The sequence below is a fragment of the Falco rusticolus genome, chromosome 8 (assembly GCF_015220075.1).
Source record: "Falco rusticolus isolate bFalRus1 chromosome 8, bFalRus1.pri, whole genome shotgun sequence".
NCBI classification, from domain to species: Eukaryota; Metazoa; Chordata; class Aves; order Falconiformes; family Falconidae; genus Falco; species Falco rusticolus.
This window is the reverse complement of record NC_051194.1, coordinates 46,754,611-46,775,498: the sequence shown is the minus strand read 5'-3', so window position 1 is coordinate 46,775,498 and position 20,888 is coordinate 46,754,611. Positions and strand designations below refer to the sequence as shown.

Sequence of the window (20,888 nt, the reverse complement as noted above, 5' to 3'; positions counted from 1 at the left end):
GCTGAGCAAAGCAGACTTGGGAAACAGATTTCAAGCCTGTTAGCCCTGGATGGCACACGGTAAGGAGTAGGGACGCCTTTCCTATTCACAAATAAGGAAAATCAAAAAAAGGGACAAGAAAGTTGTGTACGTCCAAGACAAGTAAACAATTATACATGTGTTCATGGGACTGGGAAGGAGAAATACTGTATTTCAGCTCCCCTTCTCCTTTTTTGGTTTGACTATTTTGTTTTTTATCTTTACTCTTCTACATAACAAATAAATAAATACGCTAACACTATCAGTACATAAAATAACCCGTTTTGACTTAATTTCTATGCACACCTTCTGAGACGTTATAGAAATGAGCAAGTATTTTCATTACACCAAGAAAGGTAAGCAGCACAAAAAGTTCACAATTACTAGTCTTTATGTTCAAATAAAAGACTATGCTATAAATTTCCTGTCCTCAACTTGCCCAAATGCATCCTCCTCCAGAAACTGCATGGGATAAAAAGACAATTAAAAGTAAAAATCCAAGAATAAAGCATCAAACCTCTACTTTCGAATTCAAAACTGCAACACAGGACAGTGTCATTTTCAATGATTTATTACTTTTTATGGACAGAAGGTCTCGTTTAATATTTTCCCAATTCCCACTGCCTGCATGATGTTTCCTTTTTTTTTTTCCTCCTTTCTTTCCCCCCTTTTTTTATTTTTCCTTTTTTAGGTTGTGCTAGCAGAGGCAAATAAAATAAAAGTCCAGAGTAGCGTCATTTTGTCTCCTTTGTACAACAGTACCTTAAAGAAAGATGACAGTTTCTCGAGTCCTTAGCTGCTACATGCAGGTTCTGCTTGGGCAGTGTCAGTTATGTACAGTACTGGTCAGAAGCAAAGGATGAAATGGAAAATTTCACCTCTTCTACAAAGTTGTCAAGTCAGTCTGATGGTCCTTGGAACCAGTCTGTAAATGGGGGTTTGAACCAGAGGCAGAAGACCTGCCCTTCGTGTTGGGCAGTTTGTGATCTTTTTTCCACTTCATTCTTCTGTTCTGAAACCAGATCTTGATCTGGCGCTCAGAGAGACACAAAGTGTGGGCTATCTCGATACGGCGGCGCCTGGTCAGGTACCTGTTAAAATGAAATTCTTTTTCCAGTTCTAGGACTTGCTGTCTGGTGTAAGCTGTGCGGGAGCGTTTAGGTTCCCCTCCGTTGTAATTGGGATTCACTGGGAAAAAAATACGGAGAACTTTACAAAGCTAATCTTGACTTGCCGGTTCGACTTTACAAAAGAAAACCTTACGAGCTGCGAGCATGTGGCCGGGCTGGATTCGTCCCAGTCGCTTACAATGAACGGGCTGCTCTCCCCCTCATTTAAGGCAGGCGCTGCAGGCACACGCAGCTAGGTAGGCTGTGAGCCTCTACCAGGCTCCTAAAATGGAGTTTTCCCCTGCACGGCAAAGCCCCGCATGGCCAACGGCCTATTTCCTCAGCAATAAAAATTTATGACGAGTGTAATTGGCTACCTCGGCTTAAAAAGCTCGTCCACGAGCCTGGCAGGGACTCGGGCGAGCGTCGCTGAGGACGATCGGAAGCAGGGGAGAAGAGCAAAGTAAGAAGAGGATCCTTACCCGAGTTAACATGGACTTTCTTCATCCAGGGATAAACTACTGCTGGCTGCTTAACTGCTGACCCGTTTGGGGCTTTGAGGGCCGGCTGCTGGCTGCAGGCTCGCGAGTTGGGCATTGGAGGCGGTGGACAATGCTCTGCTTGGCCGGGGAAGTGGCTCGCTGGGCCGGATTGCTCCTGTCCATGACCCCGCGGCTGCACGGCAGAGCCTTGGGCATTGCTACAGCTAAAGGGCTGCTCGCTGTAGTTTGACCGTGGGTAGAGACCCTGGTGCTGGAAATCAGAGCCCTGCGAGTCACTGTAGTACTCGGCCCCCTGCTCGCCTAGGTAGCTATTCTGCAAATATTCCTCGCAAGGAGGAAATTTGGGATCCACATACTTAGAGTTCACCATATACGAACTCATGGCCATTAATTTCTGAAGGTAGAAAATACTAATTTTTCTCGTGTTGTCTTTTTTTCCCCTGCCATAGAGCCCTCCTACTTGCTGTCAACTGAATAAAGTTAGGCGGGCATGTGACCGGCCCGGCCAATGGGGAGGCGGGAGCCGATCACCGGATTTCTCCGCAGCTCAGCATTTCCACCGATTTCGCTCAATAATATCCCTGTAACCGAATGACCCCCCTCCCCGGCGGGTCGCACCCCCCGAACCAGGTACCGGAGGTGCAGTGATGCTCCCCGGGCGGCGGCCGCCTCCCCGGCCCGCAGGTAGGGCCAGCCTTTTGTCTGAGCCGGCTGCCCTCGCCCCCGGCGGATGGTGCCCCGCCGCCTGATTCACCAGCCGCGATCGCCACCGGGGTTTGTTACCTCGCTTGAAATAAAATATCGAAAGAAATATACGGAGCGAGGAGCTGAAGTGGAGTTAAAAGGGAGGAAGCTGATAAGGAGGCGAGGAAAAGAAAAGCCATCAAAGAAGGGGGTAATAATCATGTACAATAGATCTGTCCTGTCTTTGTCTCGCAGAGGTCATCCAAAAGTTACCAGAATTTAGTTCTGCTGAATAAAATTAGGCAATCAGTAACTTCTCATTCACTTTCAAGCCTCAATATATACGTGTGCATACGTACGCCCGCACAGATGCAAACGCACACGTATATACATAAATCTGTGCACGCACGTGTGTAAAATCATACAGATGGCAAGAAACCGTTCACTTTTAACCATTAAAGTTCAATCAATTGAACTGGAGACGCCATTTAATTAGGTTAAAAATATCACGGGTTTAATGAGATAAATTCGGTCTTCATTCATCAATATCATTCCTGGAGCACAAGTAAATACATTCCAGTGAGACGAATGCTGGTTTTGCTGCTGTCGTAAATATTTTGATGCGATCTGGACCCTTGACAGGAAAATTTTGCTAACGTCTGACATATCTAGCTAATTTATGAGTATCTTTTTAAAGATTCATTCACTGATCGGTAGGTAATTTTTTTTCCCAGAAAATTTGCAACTTCTGGTGAGATTAACTGTTTAAATTCACAGTCTGTCAGTGACAGTTAGGACTGAACGATAACTGACATTTTAAGAGACGTCCTAAACCTTAGCAAATAGGAGCGAGGCAGCAAAACTTTTATAAATTCTGAGTGTTCAGCACGCACATGCCTTTTGATTCCGCCAGTATTTAAACTTCTAACCATTTGCAGAAAGGTGAAGTTTTTGCATCGACCATATATTCCCCTAGAATCGAATCTGTGACTATATGAATATCACACAAATTCGGTTCTACAGGGTATATATAGACAACGTAATAACATTCTGTTTTCATCTACAATATAGCAGGTCTTTGCAATTCTCTTAAGTCTTTACTGTCTTCTGAGGAATGCAAACTATTCTGCTGGGACTCAGTTCTGAAATACGGATTTGCAGGACGGTGGGATTTCAGAAAAGATTCACGCTTGTTATTATTGCTGTAATAGAGCTATAAGACTCTGCACCAATTTATAGCGACGAATTTCGCCTACCAAATTCTCAGAAAGACCTGCTGTTCACTTTAAATGCTCTGCCATTTACGTCCTCGCTACGGAAAACGGACGTTACCGGTCAAATTGCGCTATTTAGAATAATAATGGTTAAAATAATCTAGAAAATAGTCTTTATCTATTTAGGCTAGCAGGAATCTGAAGAGATTCTCCATAATTAGAAATACACACACACCCCCAAACAAAATAAAAAAAAAAAGGAATTAAAAAAAAAATCGAAACAGAAGTAAAACAGCCTACAACAGAAACAGCGATTGGTGAAAAAGAGGAGATTAGAGGCTGGAGTTAGTTGCTCTCGGGAAGGGGAGAGTTTCCAAATTTACCTTCATCCCATTATGCTGGTCTAGCTATTATCCCCGCGAGCTGCCTGCGAGCCGCAGCCTCGCACCCTCCCAGGTTCTCCCCGCCGTAGCGTTTATGGTGAAGGGCAGGGCGAGAGGTCAGCCGAAATCATTTACAAACATATCACAAAGTTTCATTATTTTTACTTTGTCGACAGCGGCACACAGGAGTACAAAAGTTCATGAATTGTGTCTGACCCAGCTCCTCACTGCTGTCCTGCGGTCAACCTCTTCTGCTTCCACTATTTAAAACAGGCACCATAAGGACAAATAATGGTGCGGGTGTGATACATCCAACCACTGCGGAGGGCAGATTTGGGGGTGTTGCGTTTATTCGAGCGATGTGTACCGGTTTGTTTGCCTGGCTCCAACTCCCAGCTGCCTGATCTGGGGGATGCTGGTTTTAAACATCTGCTTTCTTACCACTACGGTGGTGTCTTCTTCACAGCAAGTGCAACTCGAAACGATTTTGTGTCCCTAATCTGCTACCCCCACCCCCCCGGATTATTTAAATCTCCACCCAACTGTTTTAAGCGGCTCGCCCCGCTTTCTCCTCCTTTCTTTGAGAGGAGGGGGGTGATACCTCCCCCCGGAGGGGGGTATTAACCACTCGGCTGAACTGGCAGGGTAACACACACCCCCAAAGTGAGCTCGAGTTTGGGGCAGCCCCGGGAGCGGACAAGACCAGCGAGGGCTGCCCGGGGAGAAGCGATGGGGCTGGGGAAGCAGCAGCTCCCCGCTTTGCTTAATACTACACATTTTCATATTTGTTAGACGCTGTGACCTGCGTTTCACCTTATTGCACGACTTGCTCAGACAGGTCAAAGCCAAAGAGTTATTGATGAACCAAAGCGTTATATATTCACCTCCTGTTCAACTGCCCATACAAAATGCTTTTGATCTATCAGGCTTTTTGTATTCTGGTTCATAATCAGTATGCTAAATATACTTTGGCAGAAAACAAGTAATCCATACATTTAGGGCCGGCCCTGGAATAAAATGCCAAGGGCATCTACATAGCACAGGGTTGAGTTACGGGGGGGGAGGAAAGTTACCTATGGAATACAATTAAAACTGCAACGCTGCAGGCGATTCTTTAGTTTGTATATGAGGGCTCGGAAACCAATATCGCAATGTCAGGCAAAAAGAGAAGGAGAAGCCTGGCAAAAGCAGTGAAAGAGATTATTTATCAGCAAGCAGGGAGAGGAAACAGGGAGAAACGCAAACAAACACAGCTCCTCTCCTGTACATGTTCCCGATCAGAGTGGGGCTGACAGGAGCAGGGAGGGCAACGTATACCTAATGAATTTCCAAATATCGCAGGATTTCTTTCCTCTGAGCCAGTCCCATTGTGACACACCAGGACTTATGCACTTAGCTCCTTACTGCAGCCAGAAAGGTTCAACAGCATCTCCTGCTACACACTGATCTGCTGCCCTCCCCTCGGTCCCCCCACCGCAGCTCATGCGGGACCACCGAGGATGCGAAAACCCCTGCAGCAAAAGGTTGCCCTCCTGAGCTCAGATACCCATTCCCTTCCTTGCCTTCACAGCATTTAGATCCACGTTTGGATATCCCTTGCCCGGAGAGACGTGGTAGCAGAGGACCAGCGCTACCGCCCCGCACGACCTGGCTGCAGCGCGGCTGACCCGGCTGGCGGGCGCTGACAGCCCCCGGAAAGACCCCGCCGCCTCTCCCACCCCTTCACCGGGCTGTGCCAAACGACGTTAACGTTAGACAGCAGGCACAGCTCTGCTTGGAATCCCGTCTGGAGGAAAGAGTGGGAGTAGCCAAGGTTGTGAGGCGCCGGGACACAACGTGATCCGTCCGGGCTCTGCACGGGGAGGCGCTGTACGGTCCCGCCGAGTTAAAATGGAAACGCTGCTAATTGCTTCAGAGTGCTTAAGAGCAGGACACCTGCACAGCCCTATAATAAACCCTCAGGAGACTGCACCTCTCCACCTAACGCTAGCCAGGACTATGACAAGGTACCACAAACCAACTCCACAAGAGCCTTCACATGCTGACATAGTCTTTTTTCCTTCCATATTTTTTTTTTTTTGTTAGCAATATTCAGCAGGGATACATAATTTTTAATTCTTCCAGTCTGAAGGGAAGAAACAGGATTTTCAAGCAACACAAATTATGAGAAATAAGAGGTTACTTACGGTGGATGTCCTTCCATGTTGCCGAACCTGTTGCAATAAAAACGTGTGTTACTGTTGTATTCCACATACGGGTGATATTTCTGGAGAACAGTTACAGACCACGTTTGATAGATGAAGGCAGAGAGGAGCTGGTGGTAAATCCTGCGAGCAGCGGAGTGGTGGGGTGGAAGCCCCTTCAGAATGAGGACCACGTTGCACTCAGGCAGTTTTTTATGAACACATGCTTTTCCTGTGCCTGGGGTGTGATCTTTCACTTTTAATATTCATAGTCTAGATTTTATACCGGATAATTTCTAAAGGGATGAAAAGCCAGACCTCCCTCTTTCGCTGATGGGGGGGGGGGGGGAAGAGTAACAAAGGCCTTTTTTTTTTTTTTTTTTTGTTCCGTGGCTATCCAGTCACAAATGAAATATTCAGATCACCTTTGCTAAACCATCACCCACAAAATCTCACAAAATGCCATGCAGCATCGTATCCATGCTGAGCACAGGAAGAACTACAATTTTATAAGAAAAAGTCTCGGATTACTCTAAAATAGGTCCCCTTTAAGATCACCTAATTAACCTAACAGTAACCACGAGACATGCGTCTTTGTTTGCATTACAGAAGGACAGATTTGACTTGAACTTTCCTTCAAACCTTCTAATAAATACATTCAAAGATCACATTAAGGAAAACAAAAACAGGCGCTCCTGAAACGCAAATAATATTGGGGGGTTCTTTTCTGTCAGCGAGTTTTCCTCCTCTATTGCCTTCCTACGATATCTTGGAAAGTTATTGTATTACACACAGAGCAACTGCCTCGGTATCAATAGTTCACTAGATAGAGCTTCCAAAGACTGGTTTTGTTAAAAAAAATTAATTATTTGTTTTAGTTCTGCCCACTCTGGATAGGATTCAGATCTTGCGAGAACAGCGGAATAATATCAGCATTTCAGCACTGAACATTCCCTTACCGTTCCTTTCCTTCGTATCCCTTTTTAAATTATTATTATTAAAAAAAAAAATAAAAATGTTAGCTTTAAATAAGATGCCCCATTGATTCAGGGATGTCAGACAAGGGCAGCCCGCTCCTCCCGGCGCTGCCCCAGCCACCTGAGCTCTACCTGCCCGTTTTCCCCAGCAAGGCAGCCCCGCACTGCCGGGCGGCGCGCGCCGGTGCCCCGCTCCGGCAGAGTTTCGAGGGGTGCAAAGAGCCCGAGCGCGGCGGCGGCGGCGGGGAGGCCGGTAGCGGACTTACTGTGCGCTCCCCCCGCGACCGGGGGGACCCGGGAGCAGAGGTGCCTGCGCGGCCGCATTCCCGCAGACGGTTCCCTGCTAACACTTTCCCGATTACTGCTTCCAGGAACGAAAGCATCTGCACTTGTATGCTCTTAAACTAATTTATGGTGGGAATTATATTTTGGCTTGTCAACTCTCAAGCCATAAAACAAAGTTTATTGGAATCACGTGCTTCTAAATAGCCACTCAGGACCTATCTCTGTGGAACCATAAATAACCTTCAGCTTTAAACTTTTATTCGCTAAATAAAGGTTCGCTGAATCTGTCCTATAAAACGGGACTGGATCGGAATAGCGGGGATGGGCAGAAGGTCAGCTCCGCGGCGTTATGCCGGCCTTTTTGAGAAGAGTGTTGTAGGTAAAGCTGCTACAAGCGCTCCCAAATTGCTCTTGAGAAAGAGGCCGGGTGCATTTCACCGTGGGTACCCTTTCTTTTCACTTCTTAGGGGACAGGGAAACCCATCGTCAGGAAAAAACAGAGGTGGTTCGGGGAGGAACCCCCTCTCCCTTCTTCCCTGGATGCATGTGGCATTTTGGTCACGCGCCCCTGGAAAATGGTTTTGACCCGCGCACCTCCTGAGCTGCTGCCCGGAGGAGCTGTGCCAGGGGCTGCGGGCTCGCTGGGCACTCGATGGACCTTTGCAAGCGACCAAACTGCGGGAAACAGCGAGGGCACCGGGCTTTGGAAAAAGAGAAAGTGTGAAGCCTGCCACAAAGAGATCTTTGAGGACTGGAAGTTTAAGGACGGTTATAAAACAATAAAACAGCCCTGGTGTGAAGGGAACAGGGTGTGAGTTAGCAAATGAGAATTTCAAGGAGCCTGAGCACAGGAAGTCAAATGTCGCGGGCAGTCACACAGCATAAAGGAACCCGGGCATCAACTCCCAATCTATCATGGCTAAGATGAGGAAGTCGGAGCGACCAGCAGCTCCTGGTGCCTCCGAGGAGGAGCTTGTGCTTTCCCCAGAGGGCGGGGAGCCGCGTCAGCCCCGCCGGGGACCGGCCGCGGAGAGAGGGGACCGGCCGCTGTCCCAGCCCGCGGGGCTCAGCTCTGAGCAGCGAGCCAACTGCACCTCCTTGCTGGGTGGTAGCACCGTCACCAGCTGGGTGGTACCTAACGCCAGAGTCAAGTCCCTCCTGGTTTGCTCTTACTCGGCCATTTCCTATCGAACCTGGCTATATGAGTTCGAGGTTGCCCAAAACGGGCAGCGTAAGCTCTGGCCGTGCTCTTCAGGTGGCTCAGATCTCAGCTGACGAATTCTTTTTCCTCCAGAAAGCAAGAGGCCTCCCGAGCAGTTTCCCTGCTCCTTCTTTACGACCCAGGGTTATTTGCACTTTGCTGTTTTTCTTGCTTTGTGTCAATGCCCTAATCACATGGCATCACCCTCGTGCTTTTTTGATGGCCTAAGCTGGGGATGGCTCTTTCTTTCTGTGCCCTTCCTTGCCCAGGGCGGCTGGCAAGGGCAGTGCCTAGGGTGACATTTCAGCTGCAGTGCGTAATCTGAGGAACTTTACTGGGTGGCCGACAAAAACCCCGGGGGATCGGGCCAGGCGTCCCTGGGAGAGTGGTGGGCTGCCCAGCGTGGGGCTGACTCCAGGGTTGCTTTCAGCTGGAGCACGGCCCATGCTCCCAGTCCCCTCCCTGGCAGGCAGGAGAAGAGCTCCATGGGGCTGTATCCTGTGCCCTGCCCAGGAACCTGGGCACTTGGGCCTGGGCACGGCAGGTGCTGGACCCTGGCACCCTCCAGCCTCCCTCCACGCCTGACCCCGGCCTCCTGGGGAATGGCTTCAGGGGAAAGCAGCTGCGAGAAGCCAGGGTGCCGGTGTCCTGGGAAGGTGGGAGAAAAAGCTGCGGATCGGGACGCGAGGGGTAGGGTGCAACGGGAAAGACGAACAAAATGTGGGGAAAACAAGGCTGGGACAAGAACCATGACGCAGAATCAAATGCATTCGCCCTGGGCATGGCAGCTGCTGGTGTTGCAGAGTCCGGTCCCGGGCAGTGGGGACCACGAATGGGCTTCAGCCCCTCTGCGGACATGGCGAGCGTCACGTCCCTTCCCGGGTGTCTGCAATGGCTTTGGCTCCCTTGGTCCATCCCGTGGGCTAGAGAAGCCCACGGTTTGGAGACGGGGCACCCTCCCGCGAGTGCGGGAGGAGAGGAGCCGTGGCAAAGCAGGTGGCCGGCCAGGCAACCGAAGTGTCAGACCCTGGCAAACAGGGAGGGAGCGACTGCAAGGCCCGGGCACGTGCTTCGGGCAAACGTGTCCGGGAGGCTGGGGCTGGGAGAGATGAGGCTGTGGGATAGTGAGGAGTCGATGAGTGAGATACAGCTCCCTGTGATCTAGGGGCAAGACGAATGTTTCTGCAACCGAGTAATTGTAGCCCAGAGATTTTGAAGAGGGATTTAGGAGGATTTTCACAGTTCCTATTCTAAAATGCAGATGTGAAAGTTGACTTTGAAGCTCTGGCCAGTTCATTCTCTAGGCTTTTATGCAAGTTCTCATATTCGGGGCTGACGATCTGGAGCTGGATAAGATGTGGAATGAAGTAACCCAGTAACAATTGGTTTCCCTCTGGTAATTGTTGTGATAAAAGGCTTGGGGAAATTGAATCGCATGTGTAAATCACCATCGGTCTCGATACTACTTGACAGACATGACGACCAGCCTCCTGCCCCGAGGACCACACCGCCAGAAAATGACAGGCTCCATCTCTGACTTTGAAGACCTACCGAACGCCTTGATAGCGTCAAACGCATTAGCCCTCTCTGCTTTTATCACAACCCCGACCTTTCAGCAGTCACCCCACCGCCCATGCCCTCGCCGAGCAGGATGTGGGCATGCAAAGGCCCCTGCCCTCAGCACCCCGCGCCTGCAGGCAGATCCGGCGGCAGCAGAGACCCGGAGCGGGCAGGGCGGCGGCGAGCCGCGCCTCGACATCAAACGGGGGCAGCGGCGGCGGCACCCCGGGTCCGCGGGGGAAGAGGGCGAGGAGTGCAGGGCAGGGAGGCGAGGCTGTGGGCCGTGGGAGCGTCTAGCTGGGGCAGGCACGGCCCGGGGGGCCGGGGGCCGCCAGGGTCATGTCCGGGCACGGCTGGGGAAGATGAAGCCTGGAGGCAACAGGTGAGACGCAGGCAGGGAGATCTGCCGGGCCCCGACTTGCAGGGGGCAGAGGGAATGTGCGCAGGCCGGGGACTCTGCCCGGACGAGGGGAGCCGGCAGGGAGAAGGGTGCGGGCCTCCACGGTGCTCTGGCACCCACATCAAAGGGGCAGGGAAGGAAGCAGTGAATGCCCCACATCAAAGGTCGGGCCGGTGACCGGGAGGGCGGCGAGGCACCCGAGGTGAGCCCCGTAGGCACCGTGGGGAAGGCAGGGAACGAGGAGGGGCGCGCACGGGGGCGCGCAAGGGCCCGTGGACCCGCGGCGGGCGGGAGCCGCAGCGCGGGAGGCCGTGCACAGCTGGGGCACAGCTGGGGAGGGCTCCGGAGACGCCCGAGAAGGATGGCGAACCCCCCCCCGTGCCCCCCGTCCGCCGGCGGGTCTCTCCCGTGGCCAGGCGGGCGGCGGAGGGGTCCGGGGCCCGGGCCGGGCGGCGGGGGGCGGTGGGGGGCGGCGGGCCCCTCGGCCAGGCGGGGAGAGCGGCCAGGCTTGTCCTACAGCGCCTTCTCCTGGAAGAGGCCGTGGAGACAAAATGGCTGGCGACGGCGGACAAGGCCTGCCGCGCCCCCGGCGGCCGCTCCGCGCCCCGGCCCGGCCGCCCCGAGGCGGGGAGCCGCGGGCAGGTGACCCTGGCCCGGGCTGTCGGAGCGGGCGCCCACCCGCGGGCAGAGGCGGCGAAGCCGGGCCTCGACGGCGGGGCCGAGCGGGCGGCTGGGCTGGCCCCGCCGCCCCCGCCCCCTCACGGGGTCCAGCTCGGGTCGCCCCTGGCGTGGGGCGCTGGGTGGGCGCTGCGGGCTGCCAGCCCCGCTCTCGCCGTCCCCTCCCCCGCGGGTGATGGAAAGGGAGCGCTGGGCTTGGGCAGAGCCTGCTGCCGCTCAATGCACTTTATTGCCCCTTGTCTTTAGCAGAGACCCTTCCTCCGCGCCCCGCCCGGCCCCCGCGACCTGCTGCAATGTTTATTGTGCCTCATCTTTTCCTTTCGCTTCCTGTTTTTTCCTCTCCCGCTCCAGCAGCATTGAGTGCCGCACTGCAGTAGAGCCGTAAATACCTTTAACAGCTGCCTGCCAACCGAGGGGTGAAATACTGTCTTTGTTCGGATTTTTTTCTGCCCCAAGCGCTCATAAAACACCCCGTGAGAATTATATTTGTTTGGAGAAAGGGAAACATTATTGGGAAATAAACGAATCGGCGGGATTTGCGGTTCTTAAGAGCGCAAAACCAACTGTTTGTCTTTGCTTAGTCTTATCGGGTTTCCCAGGTCCGCAGTTCACATCGCATTCCCCTCCTTGCACCAGACCCCTGCCAGACTCGGGGAGCAGAGGCTGCACGTCTCCCCCAGGCAACTTGCAGCAGCCAAGCGGGAGCCCAGCATGACTTCCCAAATGGCAGCCGGCGCCAGCGGTACCTGGGCACTGCCAGGGAGCGCAGGCTGCCGTTTCCTGCCGGGTGTTTTGTGGTGGTGTTCTTTTACTGCCCGTGCGTCAGCAAAGTGTGGGCTAGGGATCGTCTGTTTCCTTTGAAAAAAAAAAAAAAAAAAAAAAAAAAAGTCATAAATTCTGTCGAACACCTCGGGAAATGAAGCAGGTGTGAGAAATGTGAATTCTGTATTCCAAAAATCAAAAATTACAGCACACCAACACTTCTATGCTCATACAGGCGCCCACGTTATGTAGGTGTATAAATATATATAAAAATGCAGTCTTCTTATGTGCCATATATATATACACACACATACAGAGTTTGTTATGAATACTTACAAACATATAGGTATATTTAAGAGCATACACATACCTATGTGAGCTTCTATGTTAATGAAAGTAATGAAAGGAAAAGAAAAAAAAAACCCAAGAAAAAGAGCAAAAGCAAGGAAGGAAGGAAGCCGGTTAGGAGGGAAAAAAGCCGAACTCCCACATAAACCAGTGGGATCATAAATGCATATGTGTATCCGTATGCGTCAGCATATGGACCCGCAGACACACACATGCACATTAGAATTCGTTAGAACATCCTGCTTTTGTTTTCTTCTCCCCCCCCGCCCCCCAGGCTACGAATAATTTCAAAACAGCTCAAAGAAGAGATTTTTCGAAGTTTTTGGAGAGATTTATAGCCAGGCAGCTATAATTACTGTGTCACCTAGGAGGGATTCTGAGAGTGAAACCTAACGCAATACATACTTTCCAAGTTACTCTTGAAGGCTGTTGCCTATGTTGAAAACGATTCCTCCCAAATAATCCCCAAGACCTTCAGCAGCGCAGGGCGGTCGGCTAGTGCAAACAGCCCAAGCGTGAGGGAAAGGCACCCTGTCGCTTACCGCAGCCGGGCTCGGGCTCAGCAGCTGGGGAGCTGCTCGGGGATGGATTGAAGAGGAATTTCTTCTGCGGCTCCAAGATACGTACCTGGGGCACGACCCATACCTTTCCACCCTTACTGGGCATGTTTTAATCAGGCATTTGCTTTTACGTTAAATAACTGGCTGCTTTCGAGGCAAATGGCGACTCGGTAAATTCCTGCAGTGCACAGCGCATTTCCATTACTGTCCAACGATGTAAACACTACAAAAAACCAGCCAGCGGGTTTTCTGCTGTGCATTAACATTTTGAAAATGAAGAGGAGATATGTACAATATATATGTTCAAAATAATGTACCTCGAAAGAATTTATGTTCTCCAGAGAGAAGCAGAAGTGTAGATACGTATATACATGTATATAGGTAATGTGTATACTGATATGTATACATAGATAGGTAATGCAGACACAGTTTGCGTGACTGTTCTATCTCCTCTACATAATTCAAAATAAACCCGGATTTGAGTATTTTTTCGAGAACTCATCTCCCGTTTAGCTCCCCGTGATTCCCACGTGGCTAAGCAGCCGTGCTGCGGGGATGCGCTCCCGGCCGTGGCTCCGCGCAGCCCGCCCCCGCGCTGCCGGCCCGGCCCGGGCGCCTCCCGCTTGGAGCCGCAGCCCTAGCTCATGCCCTGCACCGTGGGGAACGATGTGCTGAACCGGCCCGGCGGGGCGGGCGGGGGCTCCCGGGGCTGGCCCCGGGCACAGCCCCCGGCCCGACCGGCTCGGCGGGGCCGCCTCGCGCCCTCCGCCCCCGCGGGAGCACTGACCCCCATTCTCCTGCGAAAACACCTGTTAAGCTTTAAAGTTACTCGACCGCCCTTCCGCCTTGGGGAAAACAAACCACAGCATCACCACACCGCCCTTCAGACTGTCAGGGGGAAAAGTATCTCCCCCCCCCCGATCAAAAAAAACCCAAACAACCTTTTATTGGAAGAAACCCCGCGGCAGGAGAGGTGCTTGCCGACTCGCACTGCGTCCCAGCCTTCCGCCCCTTGGCGCGGAGGGTGGCGGGTCACCGCGCCATCGCGGCCCGCAGCGCCTTTTCCGCTCCAGACCGCGCAACAGCTGCACGCACCCCGCGGCATGCCCACAACTATTATTAACAATAACAACACGATAATTACAATAGCAATAACAGCAACAACAGTAACAATCATAATAACAGCAATGGTAACAGCAAGACCAAGGGGCTGAGAGGGACAGGTGACCAAGCGGGGCAGGAGGACAGGAGTGGTGCGGGACGGTGCGCGGGCGCGGAGTACCGGCGGCCAGCCCGAGGGGAGTCGAGTGCTTACCGGTTCGCGGCACTGCCCGCATGCGGAGGAGCCCGGGAAGGTCGCTGTAATCCATTTTACACCCGCGTAGCAATCCGTGTGCCGGAGGAGATAGCGGCAGCAGGGGCAACAAGCGGCGGCGGCGGCGGAGCAGGGGGCTGGAGTCGGCGCGGGGGCGGGCGCGGGACTCCGCGTATCCCCCCGCGGGCGCGGGAGACGAGGCGTCGCGGGGTCGGGGAAGTATCAGCGCGGCGGCGGCGGGACTCGCCGCGGGTTTCGGGGCGCGGGACACAAACATGAGGGCGACTGCCATACACCTCAGCCTAGACAAAGGTTAGAAAAAGAGGGGCTGAGGCTCTCTGAAGGCAGAATGCGGAGGGAAATTCGCCAGGGAAATCAGGAAAAGGCCATGAAAGCGCTCGCTGCCTGCACATGACCAGCCGCAGCCAATGACAAGCCCAAATAGGTCATAAAAAGGTCTATTACCAAGTTGTAAATTTTCTTCAAACAAAAAGGAATTTACTGCAATTCCTTGCGGATTTTGCACATACTGCTTCCCAGCGCCATGTTTCTTTCGCCTGCGCGCTGCGCTTTTACGGAGCCCTCGGTCCCGCCTGCCCTCGGCCTGCGCGCCCCGGGCGCGGTGTCAGGGCCCCGCGGGCACGGCCGGGGTGCGGGAGATCCGCGCGGGGAGCGGAGCGCTGGCCAGCTCCCGCGCAGCGGCCGCGGGGCCGCTCAAAGGGGGCAACCGCGCTGTGGCGCTGGGTCCGCGTCTTGCCCCAACGAAAGGTGGCTTTACCCGCATCCCACCCCCCTGCTCCGCCGGGCCCTAAAAGAAACCACGCTGGCTTTAGCGCCCACTACTGAAGCCGACGACGACCTAAAAATAGTCCGAGCTGCTTTCCCACCCCGGAGTGTGCCGTTCCCACAGGTTGCGTCGGGCGCTGGCATTGCACCCCGGCTGCCCGCAGCGCCCCCCGGGCGGGGTGGCTTCTGCCCCCGACAAAACCTTCCCGGGGGCGCTCGGACCTGGGGCACCGACAGGGAAAATGCGATTCTTAGAAAATACTCGAAAAGACTAAAACCGGCCCGGTGTCCCCAGGGAATGCTCGGCACGGAGACCGGAGTACTGTGGGTGTTTCTTGCTCGGTTTTTGTTTCGGGGAATAGCCAGTGCCCTCCCCGTTGACCGTACCTGCCTCGAAAACAGAGCTAACAAACGTAAACACTCCTAAAGGTGTAGGATCTTTTAAACATGCTGCTTCAGCTGGTTGCACAACCGTGAATATCACACCCGTGCACTGTGTCCCTCGGTCCCGCCGGCACCCTTCGCGGCGACCCTAGAGCACCCACGGCCGCGCAGAGCCGCTCGACGTAGGAACAGAAATGTTCCGCGGCAACCGAAGGCGCGGTACCTCCGCGCTGCCGTTGTCGCAGGCGGCAGTTAGGGCTTTTCCCTGCCAAAATACCACTGCCTGACCCGGCGCTCGATGGCTCGGTTTTACTGGGTGCTTACTGACCGCCAGCGCCAATTTCTGGCTCGCTTTTCTTTTTCTTAGCAAGACTCCAAGTGTGAAGGAGGGAGAGATTTAGCTGCCAGGCTACGGGGGCGAAACACGTTAACAACTTCAGCAATTTTTTGCTTTTCTTAATAGATAAGACAGGGACGATCCCAGTCGCCACTAGGCCTCCGCAAATGATGTGCGCAGAAGGAAGTAGGGTTTTGCCTCCGTGGCTGCGTTCCCAGTTGGCCTAGGGAGAGCGACGTTAACGGAAACTTCTTCAGGAATATTTTAATTTTATTCTCTTTGTCTGGAAATTAAAAACAACTGCGGCAGCAGCTCTTTCCCGGATAAATACTAGCCTAGAAAATGCTCCGCTCGGATGTGAAGGTCTCCACCGGCAGCCCGGGCTTGCAGCGAACGGCAGCAGCGCGGCTTTACCCGCGCAGGGCCCGCCGCGACCCCGCTGCACCCAGCCTCAGCCGCAAGCGCAGCAGGGTAAAGAGTTTTTTTCCGTGGCCGGAGACCCAGCATGCCGGTGCCACTGGCAACGGGGATTATATTTCGAAAACCGAGGTTGTTTTACGCGTCAGGCGACTGGGTTTCCTTAAACGCGCACATCCTTCCTGTACACTAGGGCTACCGGTGTATTTATGCAAATCCATGCAGCAAAATGTTTACTTCGCCGCTTTGCTGCAGTTTCCTCTCATTTACAAACTTTAACCAACTACGCGATTAAAATAAACCGAGAACAATAGCTCCGCTTGCTAGTGCCTCCCTCTAGAGCTGGCGCTTTGCAGGAGTGGAAGCGTGCCGGCCTCAGCGGCAGGGAGGGGGGAAGAGGAAGGGAAACGAAATGAACAAATCCGTAGCACAAATCCCGACCCCGGGGACGGCGATTCCCACCGTACCGGGGCCGTTCCCGGGAGGGGGGCGGTGGATGCGGGAGAAGGGCCCCGGCGTCGGGCGGGCCAGCACCTCCCCAGCCCCTGGATGCGAGTTCCCGAGCGGGGCCCCGGCTCGGCCCCTGCTCCCCCGGGAGCACGCTCCTTTCTTGGGCTGATAGTATAAATTTGTCGTGTTTGTCGCAGTGGCCGGCGCGTCCCTGCGGTTCCCTTCGCGGAACCATCACTCGCGGAGGCGTGAGGCGGTGGGGAAAAAATGACGCAGAAATCTTGGTAGGGGTTTATACCTCATACCTCAGCCCTCTGCCTGCTGCTCCTAAAAAGGACGGCTCTCGGCTGTCCTCTGAAATACCGCGGTCTGCGGGACCCCGCTGCGGAGTGGGAGTCAGGGGAGGGAGGGGAGAGGGGGAGATAAATTAAACCGTTTTACTGATGGGAGAGGACTTCTCTCCCCGTGGCTGCGGGGAGCTGCGCAGCAGGCTCTGCCCTCGCCGGCAGCGGCCTCCGCTGGGAAACGCACCCCAGCCGCAGGGTCGTATTTACGGGACGAAGTACCCTGCTCTCCGTTTACGCGTGGTTTGGCACCGCTGACCGCTACGGCTCCTGAGAACCCCCCGCGTCAGGCCACAAAAGCTTTGCATTCGTCTGCTCGTCCACCACCCGCGGGGGAGGCTAGGCCCGGTTTGCGTGGTGGGGCTCGAAGCCCCGCACCGGCCGAGAGCAACCCTCGGGGCCGGCGTGGGCCCGGCGCGCTCCCCGGGCCCGTCTCCCCCTAGTCGGGCTGGCAGCCTACGGCTCCGCGGGGTAAAAGGCCGGGAAAAAGCGAAGGCAGGGCCCAGGCCACACGTCGAGGGGGCTCCCAGGGCCGGGCCGCAGTGCGGGCTCAGCCCGCAGGTGGGGCCGCCGTCCCCGCCGGCTTCGGCCACGGCCCCGCAGAGCCCGTGGCTGGCGGCTCTGGCGCGGTGCGCAGGCGGCAGGAGCGAAACCCGGACTTTGTATCCGATGTGCCGTTCCCAGACCCCACGGAAGCACCCAGCCTGGGAGGAAGGACGGGGTAAAGGCGCAGGGGAGAGTTGTTCCAGATGCGGAGAGGCTCTGAAGGTTACTGGAAAAGCGGATTGCAAAAAGGATAACAGGTTGCCGATACATTTTATATTTGAATAAATTTGGTTTATTTTAATCAAATATCATAGCAGAAGGTTAAATATATTTCTAAGATCTTTTCTTCAAATTTATTAGATTTATTTAATTTATTCAATATAAGAACAAGAATTAAAATAGTACAAGTGCACTTGTCTTGATTAATAAAGCGTTGTTAAATGTCTTGCTTATTGATATTTATTATTAGGAAATTTATGTCGTTTCCCGCAATCACCGTCATTTAAGATTGCAAAAAAATATAATTATATATATCATTAGAAATGTATTGCTACAAACTCCGTATCAAATTTGCAAAAGAAGAAAATGAACTGTTAAATCTAGAGATTGTTCCGGGTACAGTTATAAACAAACCAAAACAAAACAAAACCACAAACAACTGAAGCACCCGAAGCACAGAAATGTCAAGCGGAGGAACACGGGGTCACTCGTCCCACGGCAGAACCACGTACACGGGGGGAGACAGGCCGAGATGTCGGGCTGTGGCGCTGGTTATTTTTGACAGCCTTTCACAGAGGCTTTTAGGGCAAAATTTAATTCGTCTGGCCTTCGGCTCTGTCTTCTTCCAGATCATGTGCTTCCTTTTTGGCATCCCCTTCCTTTCCCTCCTGTCTGGAAGCGGGGAATTTGTCCTTGTTGTTCTCTTTTTTCCATTTCATCCTCCTGTTCTGAAACCAGATCTTTACCTGCCTCTCGGTGAGTCCTAGTGCGTGGGACACCTCGATCCTCCTCTTCCTGGTCAGATAGGGGTTAAAGAGGAACTCCTTTTCCAGCTCTAGGGTCTGGAATCGGCTGTATGTTTGTCTTCCTCTCCTCCTACCCGGCGCTGCTGTTTAAAAGAAAAACACAGGGGTTTGGAGGTTGGTGTGCTCGTTCAAAACAAAGCGCAGGCAGGGAGCGAGGGCTCGGGTCCCCCTGGAATCCCTCGAGAGAAGCCCCGCAGAAACTCAGGGGAAGTGGAGGGCACGGAGGAGTCTAAAGCTTTACACATGAGTGCGGGAAAAACAGCGACAGCAGATGCACGAAGAGCCTCAGCTCGCTCTCCCCCTTCATCGGGGTTTGCGGGACCGAGTTTACGGGGTCGCTGGATCATCTGCTAAGCGCCCCCCCCCCCCCCGGCCCCGCACCCTTCCCGCTCAGGCAGTGGCGGCGGGAGCCGGGCAAGCGTGTCATCTGCGCCTATGTGTCCCAGGGGCGACTCTAAGGCTACCCTTGGGGTGGCAGCCGCCCTCTGCAGAGGTTTCTGTTTGCTTACTGTATCGCTTTATTATCGCAAGCCACCGCGGTGATAGGAATCGCGGGGAGAGAGGCAGGGAGCGAGGGAGGCAGAGGCAGGGAGCGAGAGGCAGCGAGAAAGAAGCGGGAGGAGGAAAAGAAAGTTTCAAACTCAGACGTGAGATGGAAGCAAATTTTTGACTGCGTCCAACCTTGTGGTCTCATCCAGGGAAACATTTGAGCAGGAGACGAGCTCTGATTTAAGTGGTCTGGTTCCTCGCCAATATTAGCACTGGACGATTTACAGTCAGGATATTGTACCAGCTCGGCCTCTTGCTGTGTCGTAAAAATCTGCTGTCTCTGTAAGTTATCGTATCCGTAAAATTTAGCGGGCTCCCCGTGACAGGTAACCCCGCTGCAGGGGGCAGGAGGCGGAGGCGCGGCGGGGGGAGGAGGAGGCGGCTGGTAGGCGGCCGTGGGGCTCCCCCCGGCCGGGTGGTAAAAGTCCGCGGCCGCGCCGCCGCCGCCCCCCGCCCCGGCGGGCGCGGAGTGCGGGAAGCCGCCGGTGGCCGCGCCGTTCCCGTAGAGCAGGGCGGCGGCAGCGGCGGCGGCGGCGGCGGCGTGGCGGCCGCTCACCTCGGGCGCGAAGTGACAGTCGTAGTACGGGGGATTGATGGGCTCCCCCGCCGCCGCCGCCGCCGCCGCCTTGTACTTGGAGTACAGCGGGTTGACAAAGTAGGAGCTCATCGGGGAGGGGGCAGCGGCGGGCGGGGGCGCGGGCGCGGGCACGGGGCGCTGCTCCCGCCGCCGCCGCCGCCGCCGGTGCCTCTACGCCGCGCTCATGCCGCCGCCGCCGCCGCTGGCCCGTGCGCTCCCCGCTCCTGCTCTCCGTGTATGTGGTGACCAGGACTGGATTATAATCGCTCCCAAAATGACCTGCCTCACTGCTTTTACTATTTCCTATTAGGCACACAGCAGCCCGCGCACGCACACGCGCACACACACACACACACACACACGCTCATGAGCTCAGGGGGGACTTTTGGCTTCAGTTTACATGTGCCGCTCCTCAGGCAAGAAAAAAACCCGGCCCAGCCCTACCCGGATCCACCCCAGCCGCGGCGCCCCCGCTCCCCCCGCCGGTGCGCGCTCGCCAGGAGCCGCCGAAGCCCCCGCCGCGCAGGGCGAGGCGGCCGCGCAGATCCCGCGCGATAACCGCGGGCGCGCTTCCCGGGGCTCAGGGCCGCCGCTAAGCACTGCAGCGCGGCCTGCGCCGCCGGCCGGGAAAAGCAGAGGGCCGCCGAGGGAGCCGGTGCCCGGCGCAGGGAGCCCGGGGCGTCGGCGAGGGCAGCTGGGGGGTCTGCAGGGCGGCAGGGTGGAGCGGCCGGGCCCCGGTGCCGGCGGGCCCTCCGGGTCATTTCCTTGCAGGCGAGCAGAGCGCTGGGAAATGAGATGCACATTTACCCTTGACGCCGTGCACGCATGGCTGAGGCTCCAGGTTAATTGATACTTAATGGAAATCATGCCTATGAATATACTTTCCATCATTTCACCCTTGGTGGACGTCATTACCGAGGCGGGGGGCGGGGGGGAAATATGTGTGGGTGAGCGGTTAGCACCGCTCGGGGACGCGGTCCGAAATAAGCGAGCCCTGTTCTCCGGGAGGAAGGAAGGAAGGCGCTGGCCGGAGGGCTCGGCGCTGCCCCGGCTCCTCGGGCCGGCCGCCCCCGCGGGGGAGCGCGGCCGGCCCGCCTGCGCGGACCCTGGTGGCCCCCCGCGCTCCGAGAGGCGCCGTCTCCGGTCCTGTCTTCCGCGCCTCGTCCTGCAGTGGGAACCAGCTTTTTGGACAGACACCCCCAGGAGCTCGAGCCGGCCCTATTCTGAAGAAAAACGAAAAATGTAGGTGAAATATAATATGGGCCCCGCCAGAGCCACGTGTGACCGTTTGGT

General features: G+C 54.7%; 2 protein-coding genes across 2 annotated transcripts; both read right to left on the bottom strand.

The window, feature by feature from the left end:
- Nucleotides 1-879: 879 nt before the first annotated feature.
- Nucleotides 880-2,192, bottom strand: HOXD4 (homeobox D4). Its single transcript, XM_037398284.1, has 2 exons — nt 1,610-2,192; nt 880-1,206 (listed from the first exon to the last, which is right to left on the bottom strand). Exons 1-2 carry the CDS (start codon nt 2,016-2,018, stop codon nt 902-904), a joined length of 714 nt encoding a protein of 237 aa, XP_037254181.1. The 5' UTR covers nt 2,019-2,192; the 3' UTR covers nt 880-901.
- A 15,629-nt stretch (nt 2,193-17,821) lies between these two features.
- On the bottom strand, nt 17,822-19,842 carry HOXD8 (homeobox D8). Its single transcript, XM_037397868.1, has 2 exons — nt 19,151-19,842; nt 17,822-18,552 (listed from the first exon to the last, which is right to left on the bottom strand). Exons 1-2 carry the CDS (start codon nt 19,683-19,685, stop codon nt 18,257-18,259), a joined length of 831 nt encoding a protein of 276 aa, XP_037253765.1. The 5' UTR covers nt 19,686-19,842; the 3' UTR covers nt 17,822-18,256.
- Between the last annotated feature and the right edge of the window lie 1,046 nt (nt 19,843-20,888).

Excerpts from the sequence above, each read along its gene's own strand:
- HOXD8 (XM_037397868.1), bottom strand. The coding sequence starts at position 19,685 with ATGAGCTCCTACTTTGTCAACCCGCTGTACTCCAAGTACAAGGCGGCG. Across the intron at positions 18,553-19,150 it reads TCCCTGGATGAGACCACAAG|CAGCGCCGGGTAGGAGGAGA; the intron begins GTTGGACGCAGT and ends TCTTTTAAACAG.
- HOXD4 (XM_037398284.1), bottom strand. The coding sequence starts at position 2,018 with ATGGCCATGAGTTCGTATATGGTGAACTCTAAGTATGTGGATCCCAAA. Across the intron at positions 1,207-1,609 it reads GAAAGTCCATGTTAACTCGG|TGAATCCCAATTACAACGGA; the intron begins GTAAGGATCCTC and ends TTTTTTTCCCAG.